Below are 20,674 nucleotides of genomic sequence, written 5' to 3' on the forward strand. Positions count from 1 at the left end.
GCTCATTTTTAATCATTATTCAATTTTAACCATTCGATAAATTGATGAAAAAAATATATTTCTGTACCAAATAATTAAATGCATATGAACAAACCAACAGTCTTTTAAATCTTCAAACAAATTTATCCTCAGATAAATGAAATAAAATAATGGTTTGTTTGCAGTATTAAAACTTGATGTTTCAAATAATTATGATTAATAACGCTATTGAAACTGATTTTTTGTTTGCAATACTTTTGTTTTTTTATTTATTGGGAAACTTTTGCAAAATTACAATAGTTCCTCTTAATAATATTATTAGTTAGATAAAAACCGCTCCGAAAATATATGTAGCATTCATTGATCTAAATATAGATATCAAATATTAATAGAAATAAATAATACAATAATAATTCTATCAAGTCTATTATGTAAAAGGCAAGATTTTTTACCACCCTTCAAAAATTCTCATTGCCCACCGCTATCCAACATTTTAAACCAGTTTGACCAAAAGGGCATCTTCTGCTGCCTAACCTTGTCGCTAACCAAATGCGTATTGGAACCTGCATTCTTGTGCAAAGTCGAAACATTCTTGTTGCTAGAAATTAAGTTTTTTTCTCGCACTCTAGATAAAGAATCATGATTCCTTATTCTCCCCGTCAAGGAATCTCTTTTCAATCTAGGCACTGGAGAGCTCAAGTTCCTCATAGTGGTATGAGGTGTTTTGGCTATTGGAATGCTGGAGGCACTTCTACAGGAGTCTCTGCTAAGTGATCTATTTGGAGAAACATTCAGCTTGGACGGAGTCGTTGAAGCAGTCCTGGAATGACCAGGTAGAGGTATTCTACTTGGCCTATGTTTAGGACTTGTAGAATTGAAACCGTTGTGATTTGTATCCACGTCGTGAGCCGATTCGGTGCTACTGCTGTATGGTGATGCTGGTGTCTTGACTACAATCAACTGCCCTTGATTGGAATTTGAAATAGGCTTGAATCCATCGTTGTGTGTGATATCCTTTCCATGCAAGACTACGTTGGTAGAACTACTGTAGCGGTTTATAGTTTTGTTCTCTAAAATGCGAATCCGTGCGCGCGTTCCTTCAAGTTCGATATTCTTTTCCTCCAGCTAAAATTCACAATAATGTTTACAAAAATATTAATTAATAATACTAAAAACAATCAATACTTAAAAGAAATTCTAATTACTGATACTGACAAGGAGAACCTTAGGTATACTCTTCTGGGATTTTGATAAAACTTTGCATGGCGATAAGGTTGAAAGTCAAGCCAAACAGTTTAAAATATTATATGTCCACGAAGAGCGGTTTAATTATAAATAAAGTTACTAACACTGATTGTGAGTATAAGCAGTTAAAAGAATTTATTATTAAAGACACTAAATAATAAAACAGAATCCTGTAGCCGTATATTGCTAATTTCCAATATAAAAATTTTCGTCACTGTTTCCCTAAGATTTAAAAGCCATTGGATGAAACTTTATAAGCACTCGCATTGATTAGTTATGAAGACGATGGGTCGTTTCTTTAGCAATAGTAGAAAATCCCAAAATTTATTATCCACGTATTTGTCCAAAATCCTAAACTGATTTTGAAAATTTGACGATTTTCATGGAACTTTGTATGTATGATGATAAAGTTCATGGCCTTAACGAGCATCCTGCAATAATACAGATATGCGAAAAGTAGTTATTAAGTTCACGGTCTTATTATTAGATTTAGACTCTTAACGGACAATCGTGAATTATTACAGACCTACAAAAAGTGGTTGTTAAAGGCCTAGTCTTAATGCTTATTAAGGATCTAGACTCACACACAATTTTAATCACTTTTAATTAAGTTTGGATCAATACTGCATAAGTATCAAGTCAGAACGCAAATAAATTTTGTATATTTCTTAATTGTGATTCAAATGCATATCAGAATAAAAAATGATTCCTATAACTGAGAAAAACGTGGTTCGGCACTTCACACTTCAAAGAAATGTTCTACCTTTTACCTTGGTTTCACAGATTATTATTTCATTAACATACACTTAGTAAGCACATAGTTTATCTATGCTTACTCATGCACATAATATTACTGATTCACATTTATTTATTATGACATATCTAAAGTAGTATGAATTAATAGGAAATTATTGTATGACTTACCTGAAAATGTACATCATCAACCTCTTCTCTGTACTTAGCAATAGTATCTTCAAGCACTCGTCTTGCTCTGTCTGAGATTTCCAAGCGGTGCAGTAATGTCTATAATAAAAAACAACATTTGTATTATTCATTCTATGAAATTAATATAAAATGCTTCAAAAATGATAATGTATAGATATTACAATACAAAATCTGTAAGATTATTTTTAATAGAATACTGTTATTTTTATATAATTTAAATTACTAAAACTATGGTAGACAATGAAAGAAAGAATAACCTCTTAATAAATAATTCTGCATTTTGTATTTATAGTTCAAGACAACATTTTCAATTTAAATTGTACACAGTTAATATTAGATTATTTCACCACCCAGCAAAAATATTGTAATACATTGAGTAATAACGACAACATCAAATGATGTTATATAGATTTTATTCTTGCATAAAATAATTGCTCATTGAAGATACGAACAATTTCAATCAAGTAGTCAATTGAAAAATTGAAGTAATCTTTGCATTGAGGTCAGTCATTATTTGTTTCAAAACGAAATTAAATTCATTAAGCAGCTAAATAAACGTTAAATCCATCGAATCCAATTCCGAAGTATTTTAAAATATTACAGGAAAGAAATGTATAATGGTGTCAAAAAATTGGTTTCATATGCCAAATTTAATTCATTTCAATGACGTGATTTTAATTATAGCTACTCTTAAAAAATCTGATACAGTCAATTAAAAAAAAATAGGGCGCTATTCAATTATAGCTGCCCCTTCGACATAAATCTAGAAAAGCTTACGATAGTATGATTCTGATGAGATGATATTTCTTCTTACCTTATTATTCGCTAAAGCATTCAATAAATGTCTTTTCAAGCTCAGTGCACTATTTTCCAACAACACAGCCTTAACCCAGTTCCTATCAGGTGGTTCAACCTTCAGTGGAAGTTGCAATGGCCCTAAAGCGTCATCTAAAATTCTGGACGAAATCTCTTCTTCCAGTTTCTTCTCATCTTCTTGTCTGTCTTTTTCATATTGATCTTCATTGGAAGATAGTCTTAATTTGCGTAATTCTTGATCAAGTGCGTCCCTTTGTCTCAGAGCTTCGTCCAATGCGATACGAAGACGAGATGCTTCAGCGCCGCCATTTAGTAAATGGAGGCCATTCTGTTCGTTGTTCGCCTGTATAGGAAGCTGGTCACCTGGCGTCCAGGAAGACGCCTGCTGCTGCTGCAATTGCTGGGCTTCGTCCCGTAGACGTGTGCCTGAGGGGAAAATAATATTAAATATAAATAAATTATGTGCAACAATAAATAGGAATAATGAACTATAAAAACTCACTGCCAAAATGGTATTTAAATAAATGTTTTCTTAAACCTGGAGATAAAAAAATATCAGAATTCAAAAATTTAAAACTGAACTTGGAAAACAACGTAGAGTGTTACAGTAACAATTACTAGGAATAAATATAATTTAATTTACAATCAATTATCATCTCATCTTCTGATGGCTTATAATACTAGATATTGTCAAGAGCATGATATAAATTATAAGAAATAATGTTAATTGCAAATGATAATGAAAGGAAACAAAAAATCTACACTCTGCATTCGAGGTTTCTAGATTGTATTTGCAATATTAGACATACCTAGAAATACATACGCATAAAAAATTGTGAAACTGTGTCCGACCATTACAGAATTACAAATCGTCATGGCTGGACGATCGCAGTAGAAAACCAAGCGCTTGAAATTAATGGTAACCCTCAAAATACAGGAGCCCAAACAAACAATATATATTGGAATTAATAATAAAATTGATTATAATCCGCAAACCAGAGTAGTTATTAATATAAAATGTAAAAGTTGAATGAGATTCTTAAATACACTTATTTATCATACCTAGTAATATAATAGTTTGAAATATTTTGTATGGTGTTTGCCAAAAAATTTGTCTATCAATTGATACCCATCATAATTTATCCTTGCATAAACTTATGGGCCAATCTGCCGTAAAATTTACCAATATTATGGCAAAGCTGTGTTACACTGCGTTTTTTATATAAAATGATACTAGAAACTGTCAAAACACATTATAACACATCAGAAAGAAGCAGATAAGATTCTTTAATGTTTGTGCCTTTTCTAGGTTAGATCATCTATCTAAAATGCCTAACTGCACGGCAAACCACATAAGATTTTGACAGTTTTTAGTACCACTTTATATGAAAACTGCTACATAACATAGCCTTGCCATAATATTGGTCTATTTATTTTACGGCAGAATTAGTTATCAACTAAATAACGAATGTTTTACAATGAATTAGAAAACGCAACCACTGCTAAAATTGGTAATTTGTTTCAAAATATTATTTATTATTTCGTTAACCTATTTTAAACATTTATCATGAGATTTACACCTACACCTAAATGCCAAAATTCGATAAACTAGTCATGAATTTCGGCAAATTAATGTGTGCATCCCACTTCTTGTTAGGGCTTAATCTTTTTTTCAAGATAGTTACTGGTTTATTCCGGTTTAAAATAATATTTCTAGCAACAATTAAATTATTAAATATTACCAAGCAAAAATATCATCACACGAATTCTAACATTGTACACAACTTTTAGTAATTTTTCTCCCAACGGTCGCACTATTCATTGTGCTTAACAACAAACTCCGGAACGAAGTTAATAATTGAACTAAATTTTATATGCGTTCTATATGTTCATGTTTGTTAAATCTAAAGGTCTTTGTATGATTTCTTCTTATACGATTGCATTGGTTATCGACTAGTTTCTATTTAAATAGATTACAATAAACAGTGTATAGATTTTCAAATTCACAGTTTAGAATTACAATAGAATATAAAGATCTCCATAATAATAATGAACATACCATGTAATATAATATTTCCAATACCACATAATATTTAGTCTAAGTTTTGTGTTACACATTTTAAAAAGTAGCAAAAAGTAGTATCTGTTATATAATGAATCAATTTCTGGTGATTTTGGTAAATCTTAAAAATATAGCAAATAATATATATTTGTTGCTATTATATAATCTTACTTCACATCACATCTTCATATAAGCCTATTTCAATAAGTATTAAATGATTCAATTTCATAGTCCAACCTGAGGTCTACTATCCACTGAAACTGATACAGTGATACTTCAAAAATTATTTCTAATATTTTGTCAAAACAAATTGATGTGCACTTATAAACTTTAACACTTTTTTATATAAAATCATATCATAAGTAAATAGTACTATGCAAATATTTAGAAGTGGTAAAAATAATTAGGCTAGCATTTAATCCGACTCGAAGATTTGAGTTGATTAAAATCACGTACCGTGCACGACGATCCCATACATGTAAATTTGGTCCGGACATTAATTTTTATTGAATCTTTATCACTAAACACAGAAAAAAAGAATGATTTTTATTTTTCACACCTGTTACGACTTCCGAATGTGGAATGAACGAGCGTTACAATTCAAAAGCTGATATTTAGCCGAGCGTGACATATAAAGCAGAGGGAGTAACATAGTTTTACTCGTGTTTTGATCCAAGGACAAGAAATTTTCATTGCTCGGATTGATTACAAAATAGTAATTTAAATTCCTTTCTTATTACGATTTTTGAATATTTAGCTCTGGTTAAACCGAACCGCAAATTAAGAACATTAGGCAGAACAGGAAGTTTCAATACATCGCATCAGCAAGGTTGGTCAAAATAAAAATCGATATTGTCGCAAAAATTCATATAGAATTGTAAAATTTATTAAATTGTAGTTAAATTTACATCAAAATAACCGTTAATAGAGAGCCATATCTATCATATATGTGTGACGTCAAAAATAGTGTTTTTCCAGGAGTTTTGTCATTTTTTTTTCTTTGATGCATTAATTAAGTTCCTTGATTTTAATAAAGTTATAAAGCTAATAAATTATCTAATAAAGTCGCCTTGGCCCATGTGAAAATTTTGGAGATATTATCGTGGCGATTAACGTGTTAAGAAAGACGTTATTGATACCTAGCTGTTAATAAATATACCTTCATTAGTTAGCAAACTTACAGAAAAAATATATTTACTTATTTCAAGTAATGTTATAATAAATTATCGAATTATTGAAAAAGTTCAGTTATATAAAGTTATTTATAAAATTCATAGATATGAAAATGTCAATTATTTATTTCATAAAAAGGCAAATAAAAACCATTTGATTTTGTAATGCCCTTACAATTGATAAAGATATTTAGTTATTATATTATTTATTTATTGTTAACTTTCTAAAAGAGAAGGTTATATTTACGTGAGAAAATCTGACTTGCCAATTTTATGTTTTCTTGCAGTAGTCTTTTTTAGATTTTTTTACACCAAAATTGAAAAAATATTATGAGTCAACATTTAACTTTTCGTTGATATTTCCTCAAAAATGATTGCACCAATATAAACATTTTGTAAGCCGTTTGATGTAACTCTGTAAGGATTCGTGTTGATTAATTATGCGTGACGATTGGCCGAGCCGTTTCTTTAGAATTAGTTAAAAAAAATCAAAATTTATTGCACATGTATTGGCCCAAAATCCTGAACCGATAAAAATTCCGAAACTGTTCGAAAGACATCAGTTTGGAATCGTGTTGATTAGTTTCTTGGTAAATATCAGCCGAACTGTTTCTTTGTAATAGATAGTTGAATAAAAAAATTTGACGATTTTCACGAAAATTTATATAATGATAAGGTTCATAGTCCCTACGAAATTCTGAAACAGTACAGACTTACGGAAACTTGTTTAATTATAAAAGATCACTAATGTTTGGAATATTAGAGAGTGTCGAAATTTCAAAATTCTATCGTCACAGTTTTAGAAAATGCTGAGTCTGATTTCATATTGATTGTATAGATTTTATAAACGGGGAGTTTATGCAACTTGTCTTAAGGAAAAATCCATTTATATCTAGTTCCTTTAAACTAAATGATCATAAATACATATTTATATTTCAATTAATATCAGAAAACGAAAAGAAATAATATTGTTATATTGAAAAAAGCATAAACCTTCCTTCTCATATACACTCTTGAAAGTTCTAGACAGAAACGCGTAAGATTGATGTTTGGCTAACGGATATTCTTTTCAAACTATAAATGTATGTTCAAAATCCTTAAAATTATAAATGTATCTTTAAAATTAATCGCCTACCTTTTCTATGAATAACGTCTAAAAGCGACCATAGTTCGTCGAGGGCAACATTGGCACCTTGTCCAGGTCCTGGTCCGTGCACGACTCCAGTGCTGTGTGTGGCGGATGGGGTCGTGCTGCTAGATTCTTTACTGGACGTTGACGCTGCGTCAGTTGAAAAGCCACTGTCTTGGATTCCTGCAAATAAAAAATATACATTAATAATTTAGTATTTATCAAAATCAAGTATATATTAAAATTTAAGAATATTTTTAAAACTATTCATGTAAATACTCAAAATGGTTTCATTTGAAACATAAAAAATAATGATACAAGCAAATGTATTTGGTGTTGGTGTTTGTAGAGTAAAAGAAAGTATCATGCCAACTTGTTATAACAGCAACATTTATATTTTTAAAATTATTGTTTTATTCCACGCGTGTACGTTTACATAAAGCTTTTATATAATATAAATGTAATATTTGTACTTTGCATACTTAATCGGTCATCTTCATAATTATGTTAAATTATATTAGTTTAAATAAATTTAAATCTCTATATGCGATTGGCTAGAAGTTTTTAAAGATTCTGCTATGAGCTTTTAAAATACATTGCTATTAACTTTAGAATTATATTTTTCCTAAAAAAAATACCTAATAAAATATTTTATGATTTGAAGTAGGGGCTTAAAGGTCCGCGAATAAAAAAATCTACCACCGATATCTCAAAAACAAGTAAAGTAAATAATTTTTTATCAACAATATTTGAAAGTAGATGGAAACAGATGTACAACCAGCCCCAATCTTGCTACGTTGCTTTCAGGAGATAAAAGACAATATTTGAAAATCCATGACAAAAGTAATTTCATTCAAGTAATTTTTTTGGTCGTGAGCACTGTTGTTTAGTTTACGAAGTCTCTATAAAATTTTAAGTATATGTTAGTTAGTTGTTTTATAAGATGAATTGTTAATTTTAAGCTAGATTCAATAGTTTTTTTTATATAACCTCTATGAACACGTGGGTGGGTTAAAAAGAACCAACTAAACCTTTAAACTACCAGTGGTGTAAAGAATCAAAAATAGCAATTAAAGTACATTGAGTTAAAAAAAGCAATTTTAAAAGATAAAAGTTAAATAAATACTTATTCCAACTTTGCTGGTGAATATTTCTGACAAATTACCAGATCAAGGTTATATATAGTGTTATTTCTGTAAAAAATGTACCAATGAAATTTATACTTTGCATTGGTTGAATAATGTAGCTATTATTTTGCAAAATCTGTTTGAAATTAAAAGAAGACATTGAATCTGTTTGCCCTCTAACCATCCCATTTTACTCCGCTCATGAGGTAAAAAAAAACAGGTGACAAATTTTGGAAAAACAGCCAAAGAACACATTTCTACAATATTGAATTAGCTGGAAGTTTTACTGAATATAGTCAAATAGTTGTTTGTTTGATGTGTGTTATTCTTTGTGATATCATTGGTTTGGTTTTCAAAATAGTATGGCTCAAAATCAAATTGGACGTTTGTGCCCCGCCCTACATTTAAAAAAAAAGATTGCTATAAATTAAAAAAAAAAAGATTGCCTTTTCCGAAGTAATCGGACAAAATGCACTTTATCTATAACTATATCTACTAATTCCAAAGCTTCCAATTGTGAAACAAACTATTATATTTTTGAGTATTCACTTTACATGCGTAAGATCTTTGTCCCAAATAATACGTAATGTTTTATGATTTCATGTATCATACAATTATGTTTTAATAATATAGGATACAGTTGATGCTCTTCTGTGTAACGTTCATTTTATATCTTTAACAACAGAATTACATATTATGGTCTGGCATGACGGCGCAAGTTTTTTTTATATTTTATATTCTTCTCGTTAATTTAACAGTTACTCGAGTTGCTGTAATATGTTTAGCGTCAACGCCGTAAAATATTTGTGATTCATATTAGAAAATAAACAAGGAAAACTTATAGATGTAGATCTGATGTAAGTAGAATATAATTTAATAGCTAGATATAATTGAACACTGGAAAAAAAAGCGTTCTTTTAAAACGATACGAAAATTAGAAATTAGAAAATCAATTTCAACCAATTTGAAGCGATATTTGTAGAAAAAATAAACATGTAAAAAGGTAAGGTTCATTTTATTGGAACATCAACAACTACGAACATTTAAAAATCATTCATTTTTAACAAATAAGGATAATTTATGCAGATATAAATTTACATTTATCTACAATATCTACTAGTCATCTAAATAGTTATATTAGAAGCATTAATAACTTCAGCTATTATTCGATCCTTAATAAAAAAAAAAGCTCAAGCTCAAGCTCTCTCTTATTAGTTGTTATTTTCACGCCGAGAATATACGATCATGTCAGATTAAAATGATGAATGATAAATTATAAGTAGTTTCTAAGTTAAAATAAAAATACACTACCTGAGCAAAATGACATTATTAATATTAATGTTATGCCACACTTATATTTGCATTGGAATTAATAATTTACATTACCAAGTTTTTATAATTCGGTTTCGAATAAATATATAGAGTAGGGTAGGTCAAAGGTCCATTTTGAATTTGAGCAATTATATTGTGAAAACCAAACCAATTATATCATAACATATAACACATATCAAACAACTGTCTGACTATGTTCAGTAAAACTCTCAACTAATACATATTTGTACTTCTAGGCAATTCATCATTGTAGATGTTTTTTGCTGTTTTTTCAAAAATTTATAACCGGTCCTTTTTACCCCATAAGCGGGGTAAAATGTGACAAACAGGTCCGATGTCTTAATATTAATTTTAAAGAAATTTTACGAAGTAGTTGCTACATTATTTAACCAATAAATTTCTTGCACTTTTTACAGATATAACACTGTATATAACAGTGTTCTGGTATTTCGTTAGAAATATTCATCAGCAGAGTTGGAATAACTATTTATCTAATTTATTTCTTGTAAAATTCCTTTTTCTTTAACTTAATTTACTTTTTTATTTGCGATTTTTTATTGTTTACACCTTTGTCAGGGTAAAGTTTCCGTTGGTCTTTTTTACCCCATCCATGTTTAAGCTTTTATAGAAGCTTTGGGGGAAAAAACTTTTGAAAATAACTTAAAATTAACAATACATCTCATAAAACAATTAAATAACGTATACTTAAAAATTTTATTAAGGTCTCGTAAAATAAACAAGAGTGCTCACAACCAAATCAAACAACAACGAAAGAAAATAGTCTTATTCTGAATTTTCAAACATTGCCTTTTATGTTTTAGAAAAAAGTGAAAAACAAACGAATAATTTTCATTAAAATTATATTTAGAATTTTTTCTGAAATTCTTTTTCTTCGAAGAGCACTACTATCCAAACTATACCATTAGTTTTTTAAATATTGAAATGTTTGCTATTGGCTCACCTATTATATTTGCATATTTTTTATCTTTACGAAATTTATTTATTTTGATTAGTTTATTATTAATATTGCACTATCATTACACCCATCTATAATATTACTTTTATTTCTTACTGAAATTTATTATTTACCTTCAGTTTTTTTATTTTTTTTGGTATTTTTTCATATTATAAGTACTTTATTTAGTTATTTATTAGTTACCTCTCAAAATTTTTTGTTATAAGACTTCATAAGTCATGATTGACAAAATAATTAATAAATAAAAATATAATATTTAAATATTCCGATCATATCGATACATATTATGGTAAAAAGTATTATTATATTTTATTTATTTATATAATAATAATCTTGTCATTTATTCAAGTATCTTCTATAAAAATATCGGATATATACGATAGATTTAAATTGAAAAAAAAACATTATTTTGAGACCAATTGCGTGAAAAAATCAAGGTCAATTTTATCATGTATATAGAATGATTATAAAAAATTACCATTGTAACTTGATTTATACAACCTTATAACTATACAAGAGTAAAACGCTAAATCATTTTGCACTATTTCAGATTAATATATATTCTTAAAATAATTATTTCACACACTACTTGAAGTTCAAAAATAAATCACTAGTAGCAATACAAATGAATCATGACTATGAGAGGGAAGTCAAAAGTTTCAGCTTCGATTGAAAAATGAAGTAAAAAAATACTGACATGTTTAAATATTAAATAAAAATAGTCTTATTTCGAAATATATCAAAAAAATTTGGATTCATTCTGTTTTTCACGATATAGAATAAATTTAATTTACATCTTTCATTTTCATTTTAGTAAATTTAATATAGCAAAGAATGTAAAAGACAGACAAAAACGGCGGACATAAAAATTCCTTTCATACTTTAGAATCTCTGTATATTATATCGGGTATCATTCTACGAAGTTATAAAAACTTCAAACAAATTCCTTAATAAGCAAATATCTATGTTATAGAATCAATAAATTAATCCTAAGCCCATTAAGTCGCTATCTTGCTCCTTCAGTTAATGTTTTGCAGATTTGTAAAAAGATTCACAGCGTGCATACCCAAGCCAAGTAAACAGTAAAATTTACTCGAATGCGTATTGAGCAATGACATGAAATTACTTGGACATTCTTATGGATATCAATTAAAATTTTATATTATCACAAAGATATGTATATAAATTTAATTAGCCAACATAATATTACAATACTTATAAAAGTTGCTACATACATTTGAGTTGATATCATCGTTTAAAGCTGCACGAATATATGAGACAAATATTATTGTCGAGAAATTTCTGCCTTGGATGAGATAAATAAACAAAAATAAAATTCAATTATTCAAATTATAAAATATAATATGCAATAACATTAAACAAGGGAAAGTCTTGACAAGTGGCGATCATAGCTCATTTAATAACGTGTTCGATACAATAGCCAGGGATCTTTGGATCGAATCCTGTCATTTACTTAGAACTTAAGAAAAAATATATGTAGTTAAATCAAAATTGATTAGAATTGGATTTGTTAAGCAGATTTTAAATAAAAAAATTAAGTGAATATAGAAATTACAGGATTCGAATAGCTGAGTTAAAATTAAGAGTAAAAGAAGAATGAAGAAAAAAATGTAAGGTTGAATAGAATTAGAAACTCGAAATGAAAGCAAAAATTGAAGAAAAAGTCAAATTGAAGAAAGCTAATTGAAAGAAATTGAAGAAGAAAAATATAAAATTGGATATATATTATATAGATTGAATATGATATAAAAAATAATATAGACAGTCTAGTCATTATAGTAGCTGTAAGTTTATAAATACTTGTTCATTGGCACTAAAAAGTTGTCTCAAAACCTACATATGTAAATGAATGAAAAGACAATCTATGATCTGACAAAGTTATAATGTGTTTTTCTCTAATCACTAATCTTTTTGCTAATTACAACTTAACTGTTATTGAATTTTGTGTATTGACGAGCATATTCGCATTTAAAACAGTGACCATTTGCTATTTGAATTAAAATTTTTGGAGAAAAACAAAAAATATTCTGAAATGCTAAGTAGTTTAGAACATTTTGAGGCTTTAAATGTATAAAATAAGTAGTTATGAGTGGCATTTCACCTTAAGGCAAATTGCAGAAACTTCCAGGAATATGGAAATAATATACTTAATAAATAGGGTAGAGCGGGGCTTAAAGATCCGCGGGTAGAAATGTCCACCACCATTATCTCAAAAAGAAGTGAAGTTAGGAATTTTGTAAAAACATTATTTAAAAGTATAAAATATTTAAAAGTCCATTTATTACATGGACTGCTAGTCGAGCGCAAAATAAGTGCTCAAATATAGAAGGGAGTGTGACGTCACATGTTTCAGCGAACATTGCCGACGATAATCGCGGACACTCTCGATTGATTAAATGTCATATGTTATACATATATATATTATACACATATGTATATGTATGTATACATAACAACGAAAAACATATGAGGACTAGCAGTCCATGTAGTGTAATGTCTATGGTAACTAGCCATTGCAGCCATTGCCTTAAATCAAATTCAATAAACTATAACAATTTTTTTATATTGTGAGCACTGTTGTCTAGTGTACGAGACCTTAACATATTTTAAGTATACGTTATTTAATTATTTTAAAAGAAGTATTATTATTTTTAAATTATATACGTATGACATTTTTTATTATATAACCTTCATAAAAGCTAACATGTGGGTGAGGAGGAAAAAACCAACTGAACTTTGCCCTTGCAAGAGTGTAAACATTGAAAAATAGTAAATAACAAAATTAAGTTCAAAAAGCTAATTTATAAAATATAAATTAAATAAATACTCATTCTAACTCTGCTAATCAATATTTCTGGTAAAATACCAGATCAAAGTTATATACGGTGTTATCTTTGTACAAAAAATGCCCATAGAATTAATATTTTGCATTGGTTGAATACTGTAGCTATTATTGCGATAAAAATTAAAAATAGGACATAAGATCTGTTTGACCTTTGGCAGTCCCATTTTACACCGCCTATGGGTTAAAAAGAACCAGATGACATAATTTTGAAGAATAGTAAAAAAGCATAATTCAAAAGCACAATGATGAATTGGATATTTTACTGAACATAGTTCGTTTTGTGTCAGAAACAACTATCTAGTTGTTTGTAAGATATGTGTTATTTGTTCTGATGTAGTTATTTTGGTTTTCACAGTATAAAAGTGGATTACCAAATTGGACCTTTGTGCCCCGCCTTTCCCTTAACAAAAGTAGAGCAAATGAAAGTTTGATGTAGTAAAAAACATAAAGGTTACATAGATTTTTTCAAATTACGATAAGTGCATTAACTCTGCTGCAGGGCTTAGGATAAACTAAATGATATAAATCCCACATATAATAAATAACATTACTGTTACTATTGCTTTTCTCACTTACTATTACTATTTACTGATTTTTAAACATGACGTTCCATGTTTCCAATAATGTTTTTTCAATATAAATGAATCAACGACCTCGGATTCAATTGTACCGGCTGGTACAAGACCCGCATTCGATTCGAACTAATAGAGCTCAAGTTTATTTAACAAATCGATATCAAATACCTTTGCATTAAATACACACTGCTTTAAAAGTTGATAAAAACTGGTTGGTTAGGAATCGATAGCAAAATATAATTACCTTTAAGACTTATAAAGAGATCACAAGTTGTATTCAAAATCATGTTTCGAAGGAAGAATGGACTTCGACTCAAAACGCAATTAACGTTAATTAATGCAACAAATGTATGCAATTCACATTTAAGTAATATAAATATTTTCATACAAATGAAATAAATGAAAAAAAAATTAAAGATGCTTGATATTGTAATTGCAATGTCAAAGTATACATAAAAACAAAAGAATTATGGGGCAGACTGGGTACGCTTGTGTCAGGGTACAGTAGTCACGATTTGTGCGATTTTGAGATAAGGTTCAAAGCGAGGAAGATGAAGTATGTTTGTTCGAACAAGTTTTTCCATTATTGCCTTGCTTTTAGAATGTCAAAATTATTTTTTGGTTCAATTTCTTTCAATAGTAACTTTTACTTGTATACAGATTGATCACTTTGTTTCTTATTTTGCTATAAGTTGAACATTAGTAGTTAATTACCAGCAATTAGTTTTTGCGTAGATAGTTTAGCTCAGTCATAACTGATGATTTGTTTTTAAAAGTGTGCATTGAGTACGGTTGTGCCATGTATTTATTGTCCTTTTCAGGTAAACATTAATCAGATAATTAACTAAATTAAGACTAAATACGAAAGAAAGAAAAAGGATGATTAATTATAAGAAAAAAAAGATTTCACAAAGATATCTTCTTGACTTTGTTTATATATTATATTTATAAGCTTTGCTTGAATGATCAATAAAACTCGTTATAAACTATTTAGGTGTTTTGTCCTTTATCCCTTTTCTTGTATGATTTTATTTTATGACTAATCCATCGTATTTTAGTATTTCAGTATTTCCACGTAGACAAATGCTCAAATTAATATTTAATTTACTTTTCTCCCAGCTAAACTGATAAATTAACAAAATATTGCTGATAAAGAAGTGCCACAGTCGTACCCAGTCTCCCCTAACAAATTCAAATCATTCCATCACGTTTCGAAGAAAAAACGCACTTCGACTCAAAACAATTAATGTTGCTCAATGCAACAAATGTATAAAATGTCTAATTTGAAAAAAAAACATAGTATCATTTAAATAAAAAATAGAGAAATTGTAAATAATAAAGAAGTTTGCAATGCAATGTAAAATTACATGCAAAAACTAAAAATTCCTAACAAATTCGAATCATTCCATTCAATTAGCAACAATTTCGTTTAGCTTTCGGTTATTATCAGCATTTCTGAACATAATTATTTCACGAACACGTTTATTTCAGTGGTAATAATTATGTTTGTCTTGCTAATTATTATATTTATGAGTAGCGTGAGATTTCAGGTCAGTAATATGTAATTAGATATAAAGAATACACCGAGCAATGGTGCATGACTTCAGCCCGAGGCTGTCAATTGGCCCCTAAATATTTTACAGGTAATATACATACATAATATGACTTTTTGCTATTGTTTCTATTGAATATTTAAATCACTGTCAATACCCAAATTAAATTATCTGCCAGAATTCACCTATCTGAAAAAGTATTTATTGTATTTCTAAAAAACAAGGAATTTTCAATAGCTTTTGGAATCATGAGAAAAAACCACAATGAAGTTAGGTCCACATATTAATACTATATCTATAAAAAACGTTTATTGGAAATTTGTAAATTTGATAACACCTCACAAGCCAGATTTTTTCAATTCAAACCATGTATATAATTCAGACATCAGATTTTGAATGATTGGAAATAAAGTTAATGAATTAAAGTTAGTACAAAAGTGCTAAAAATTCATTTAATAATCTATTACTAAACTATTACTAAAATTTTAATCTTAAATCGAAAAGCAGTAAAATCTGTCTTTCATTTAAGATTTGTAAATAATTAAAACAAAAATATTAACATAATAATATTTTCATTTATGTGGCCAAAATTTTTATAAAAAATTCAAAATCCTTGTAATTATTTTTAAAGATCGTAAGGGGGCGTCCTAATCACGTGAGCTTTAAAGGGGGGTTGATAAAAAATCACGTGATATCACGTGGGGGAGGGGAGGCTCTAGTAATATATCGAGCGTATTTATTTTTTACATCAAAAAACAAAATTTTTCAAAAAAAAAAAATTACGATTTTTTCTAGGTATTACCTATAGGTATAGGTATATAGAAGTATAAATATATAAAGAATAAATAATATGGAGATTGATTTTGGTTGAAGTACGGATGAAAAATGTTAAGTTGAAAGTAATATGATATAGAACATTGAATAGATAGAAATGTAATAAGTTATACAAATGTATGTAAATAGTAAATGAAACAGTATGGTGGCCCATAGGTTCAAAACCAATAATTAAAAATAAAAATTATTTAATATTAAATATGCTCATAAATTAGATTCTTGCAAATAATTTATAGGAGTCGTTAAAATTTTAAGTAAATTGAAAAAAATAAATTTAATATTATTTAAATAATCCATAGCAGATAGCTTATAAAATTTTATGTAATTTTGATTGCTGTTTATTAATTAATAAAAAAAAAATTAAATAATGGTAACTTTTTCTGTTTCAAAATACTCCGAAAAATATAAATCATATGCAAAATATTGTATTGTATTCTATTCTCGCTTTATATAAAGAAATAACACTGTAATATACATATAAAATCTTTATAATGATGATAAACCATGTAAATATTATTACACTCAGTTTTTATATTTAGATAACCTTTCAATTATCCTGTGCCTTGAGAAACTTTCGTTTGAACAATATTTAGACATGAATGCTTTCATTGATTATGCGATGTAATAATAAGTTTAAATTACGACGTAGCTGATATATTGAATAATATATTTCACGTAAATGTATCTCTCATAATTTGCCGAAATATTATTTATATCAGGGGCCAAATTATTTGAAAAGAACTAGTCAATATGAAGTTCTACTATTTTTACCTGAGGTTAGAAAAATGCAAATTAAAAGTACAGTTAATAAATTTACTTTGTAATCGATCTTATGTAACTCCATTAGATTATCGCTAATAATAGTAAATATAACCGTAATTGTTAAATTAGCCTGGAGCTATAACATGACCATTCCAATTTCTTACCTATTTAACGTTAATTAGGCTCCAATTACTGATTTTAGGTCAACTATTTATGACTGTATAATAATAAAGTAAATATCAAGGTCATGAATTCAGATAATTCAAAATTCAATTAGAAACTCTCAAGCAATGGAAACAAACAATGGAAACACATGGTATTTGCAATATGTTTGGCCTCAAATATTCGATAATTTTTTAAATAATAATTAAAAATGATGAAAACCTTGGAGATATTATTAAATTCATGAATATATTATTGTCATACATAATATATATATTGATATTAGGTATTGTAGCATCTGAGTTTTTCCCAAAGGTGGCCTATCGTATATTCTCATGGCACTCTTGAATCATTATTATTTTCGAGCCTTTTTATGATACTTGCAATCATAAATTATAATAAATGAGAAACCTATTTTTCATTTTTTCTTAATATTCCGAAATAACAATAAATTTACTCATATTTGAGAAAATGAGACTTTGCATATATTGCAAAGTGATTACAATAATTTCCATAAAAACATTTATTAAATGCTTGCTGATTTGAAGAATATGAAGCGATCGTTGAATTTTAATTAAATAAAGCACATATCATACAAATTTCAAAAATATATTGATGTGGAAAGAATATGTATCAAAATGGTTTGAGATAATAAGACACAGGCAGTTCAGATGAAGGTGCAGACATATTCGTTAATATAATTTAGAAGTTTTCATAGTGTTATTTTTTTAAATTATATATTTGTCAACAGCAATCAATGAAAATAACATTCTATAATGTTATATCACTCATACACATACAATACACACACTTATAAACACACACATGTAATTATTGTTCCAAATTTCGTTAATCAAATAGTAGTCATTCCAATAAGTGATTCACTAATACTCTGTTATTTTAATATTCAAATTAAAATTTTCGATTTGGTTTATATTAGACACTTCATTTCTCTTTCAAAAGCAAAGATCACGGTTTAAGTATACAAGTTTAAAGAAGCTGGTTGTTGGACCTTAATTAGAAAATCTAAAGTAAGCTGATATTCATCGATACCAAATCTCATTAGAATTTGAACTCATTAGAATCTCATTAGAATTAATTGTAAAAAAAAGGAAGACAATTTTTAAAAGTCGGTGAGCAATTCGAAACTCTAAAATGTCTGATGCAAGCTAAAACGTTTAACAGGAACACCTACCAAAGTTTCTTGCTTATGAGAGTGGTAAGAGTTTATAAATGTTTTTGATTAATAGATTTACAAATAAATTTAAATTATTATTTTTAATTTTCTTGTTCTTAAAATCTCTTTTAAGTTAAAAATAGAGTGGTTACTCTTTTTGCCCCTTGGCTTTCCCTTTTAACTAACCAAGCTAAAACGTTGTTGAAAATAATAAATAAAAATAATTAAACAAGTTGTACAAGAACTGTCAAGTACATATAACGTCAATTCCATTAGTTCAATGTCGAACTGACAGACAATATCATTTAACTAATAATATGTTAAAATATCGCGTGATACAATTCTCTAGCCCTTTAATTTGCTGGTTAAATCACATGTTTGCAAATTTCATATGATGATATGTCGATTATTGCGCAACACCTAACATTAAGTTTTTATGCACATAATTGTATGCTTGAAATAATTTATACGTAGATAATTGTACAAAAAAGAGAACACAAAATAGAAAATTCAAAAAAGTTTTATTCTGAAATTTATTATATCCCGGGAAACCACAACTTTCAAATATATGAATTCTGATTATAAATTTTATATGATTTATAAACGGGAAATACTCTCGCAAAATCAAAACTTCACGAAAACACATTGAATATACAGTTAATATTACCAAACTTTCGTAACTTTATGGGTCATATTGGCACATTTATCAAGGAAAAACTTATTACTCAAAAAAGTATAAACTAATACAAAAGACAAAACCACAAATAATATTAACTATAAAAAGTTATAACAAACATTATTCTGGATTTATATGTATATAAATTCTGTGTAATGATTTTATTGCATCCGCAGTCATTTCCGATTTCGTATTGATTCCATACACGTATATTATTATATATATTTATAGTATATATATTTATAGTATTTATAGTATATAGTATATATATTTCGTATATCATCGTGTATGAAAAGCTTATTAAATATAAGTTGAATGAAGATGCATATTATTGAATAATAAATTTGTGGTGAGCAATTTGTGAGCTTAGAGTTCAAGAAATAAAAAAAAATCCAAATATGAATTAAAATAAATTATCTTACGCTGAGATAAGATGGTTTATTCCAACGAGTTAATGTTAAGTTGAGATAGAGATGTAATATCTGAGGTGACTCCGATAAGTTCTTCCTCAAAACTTGATTGAAATTTGCAATTGTCGAAGTGGCAGTCAGATTTTAGCCAAGCAAGAAAAAAGTGCAATAGCGATAACTTATGTACTTTTTAAAAAAAAATCGCCACCCAGCAAAATCATCGAGAGCATGGTAAAAATGTATATGATAAAAAAATTGTTTTATTAATGAATTTCAGGTGCTCTATTTTCGACTGTCCATCAATACTGCATACATATGTATATACATACATGTGTCGGTGTGTGTGTGTTAGGGCAGAGAGAGGCTTAAAGGGCCGTGGGTAAAAAGCCAACAATATCTCAAATCTAGTACATTTTTGACAATAATTTTTGAAAGTAGAAGTATGATAGATGTATAATCAGCAATCGCCCTAATATTGGCCGCATTGTTAATTGTGTACCAAAATTTTTTTTAGTTGTTGGTCTTCTTGTTTTTAAACACGGTTATTGAGTTTAATATAATTTTAAGTATACTTTATTTAATTGCTTTATAAGATGGATTGTTATTTTTAAGATGGTTTGAACAGTCTTTTTTATCTTTATTTATATAACCTCTGGAATAGGTTAACCTCTGGTAGAGGTTATTGTATTTAGAGGGCCATCTGCACCTTTACACTGGTAAGGTGTAAACAACAAAACTTATAAATAAAAATATAAAATAAGTTAAAAAAGCAATTTTACAACAGATAAAATAAATCAATAGTTATTTCGACTCTGATAAATTATTCTGAAGTTGCATGGAGGTTGTATCCAGAGCGATCTTTTTAAAAATGTGCCC

General features: G+C 28.0%; 1 protein-coding gene across 1 annotated transcript in view; it reads right to left on the reverse strand.

Annotated features, from left to right (window-relative positions):
* Positions 1-447: 447 nt before the first annotated feature.
* Positions 448-20,674, reverse strand: part of LOC113385671 (myotubularin-related protein DDB_G0290005-like) — a 268,319-nt gene continuing 248,092 nt past the window's right edge. The window contains exons 5-8 of the mRNA XM_026623515.1: positions 7,355-7,531; positions 2,984-3,411; positions 2,149-2,247; positions 448-1,104 (exon numbers count right to left, since the gene is read on the reverse strand). Of these exons, the coding sequence (XP_026479300.1) occupies positions 448-1,104; positions 2,149-2,247; positions 2,984-3,411; positions 7,355-7,531 (1,361 nt within the window). The remainder of the gene's footprint in view (positions 1,105-2,148; positions 2,248-2,983; positions 3,412-7,354; positions 7,532-20,674) is intronic.

Source organism: Ctenocephalides felis, unplaced genomic scaffold, assembly GCF_003426905.1.
Source record: "Ctenocephalides felis isolate EL2017-DRISC unplaced genomic scaffold, ASM342690v1 CF-g0.4_SCAFFOLD_03571, whole genome shotgun sequence".
Taxonomy (NCBI): Eukaryota; Metazoa; Arthropoda; class Insecta; order Siphonaptera; family Pulicidae; genus Ctenocephalides; species Ctenocephalides felis.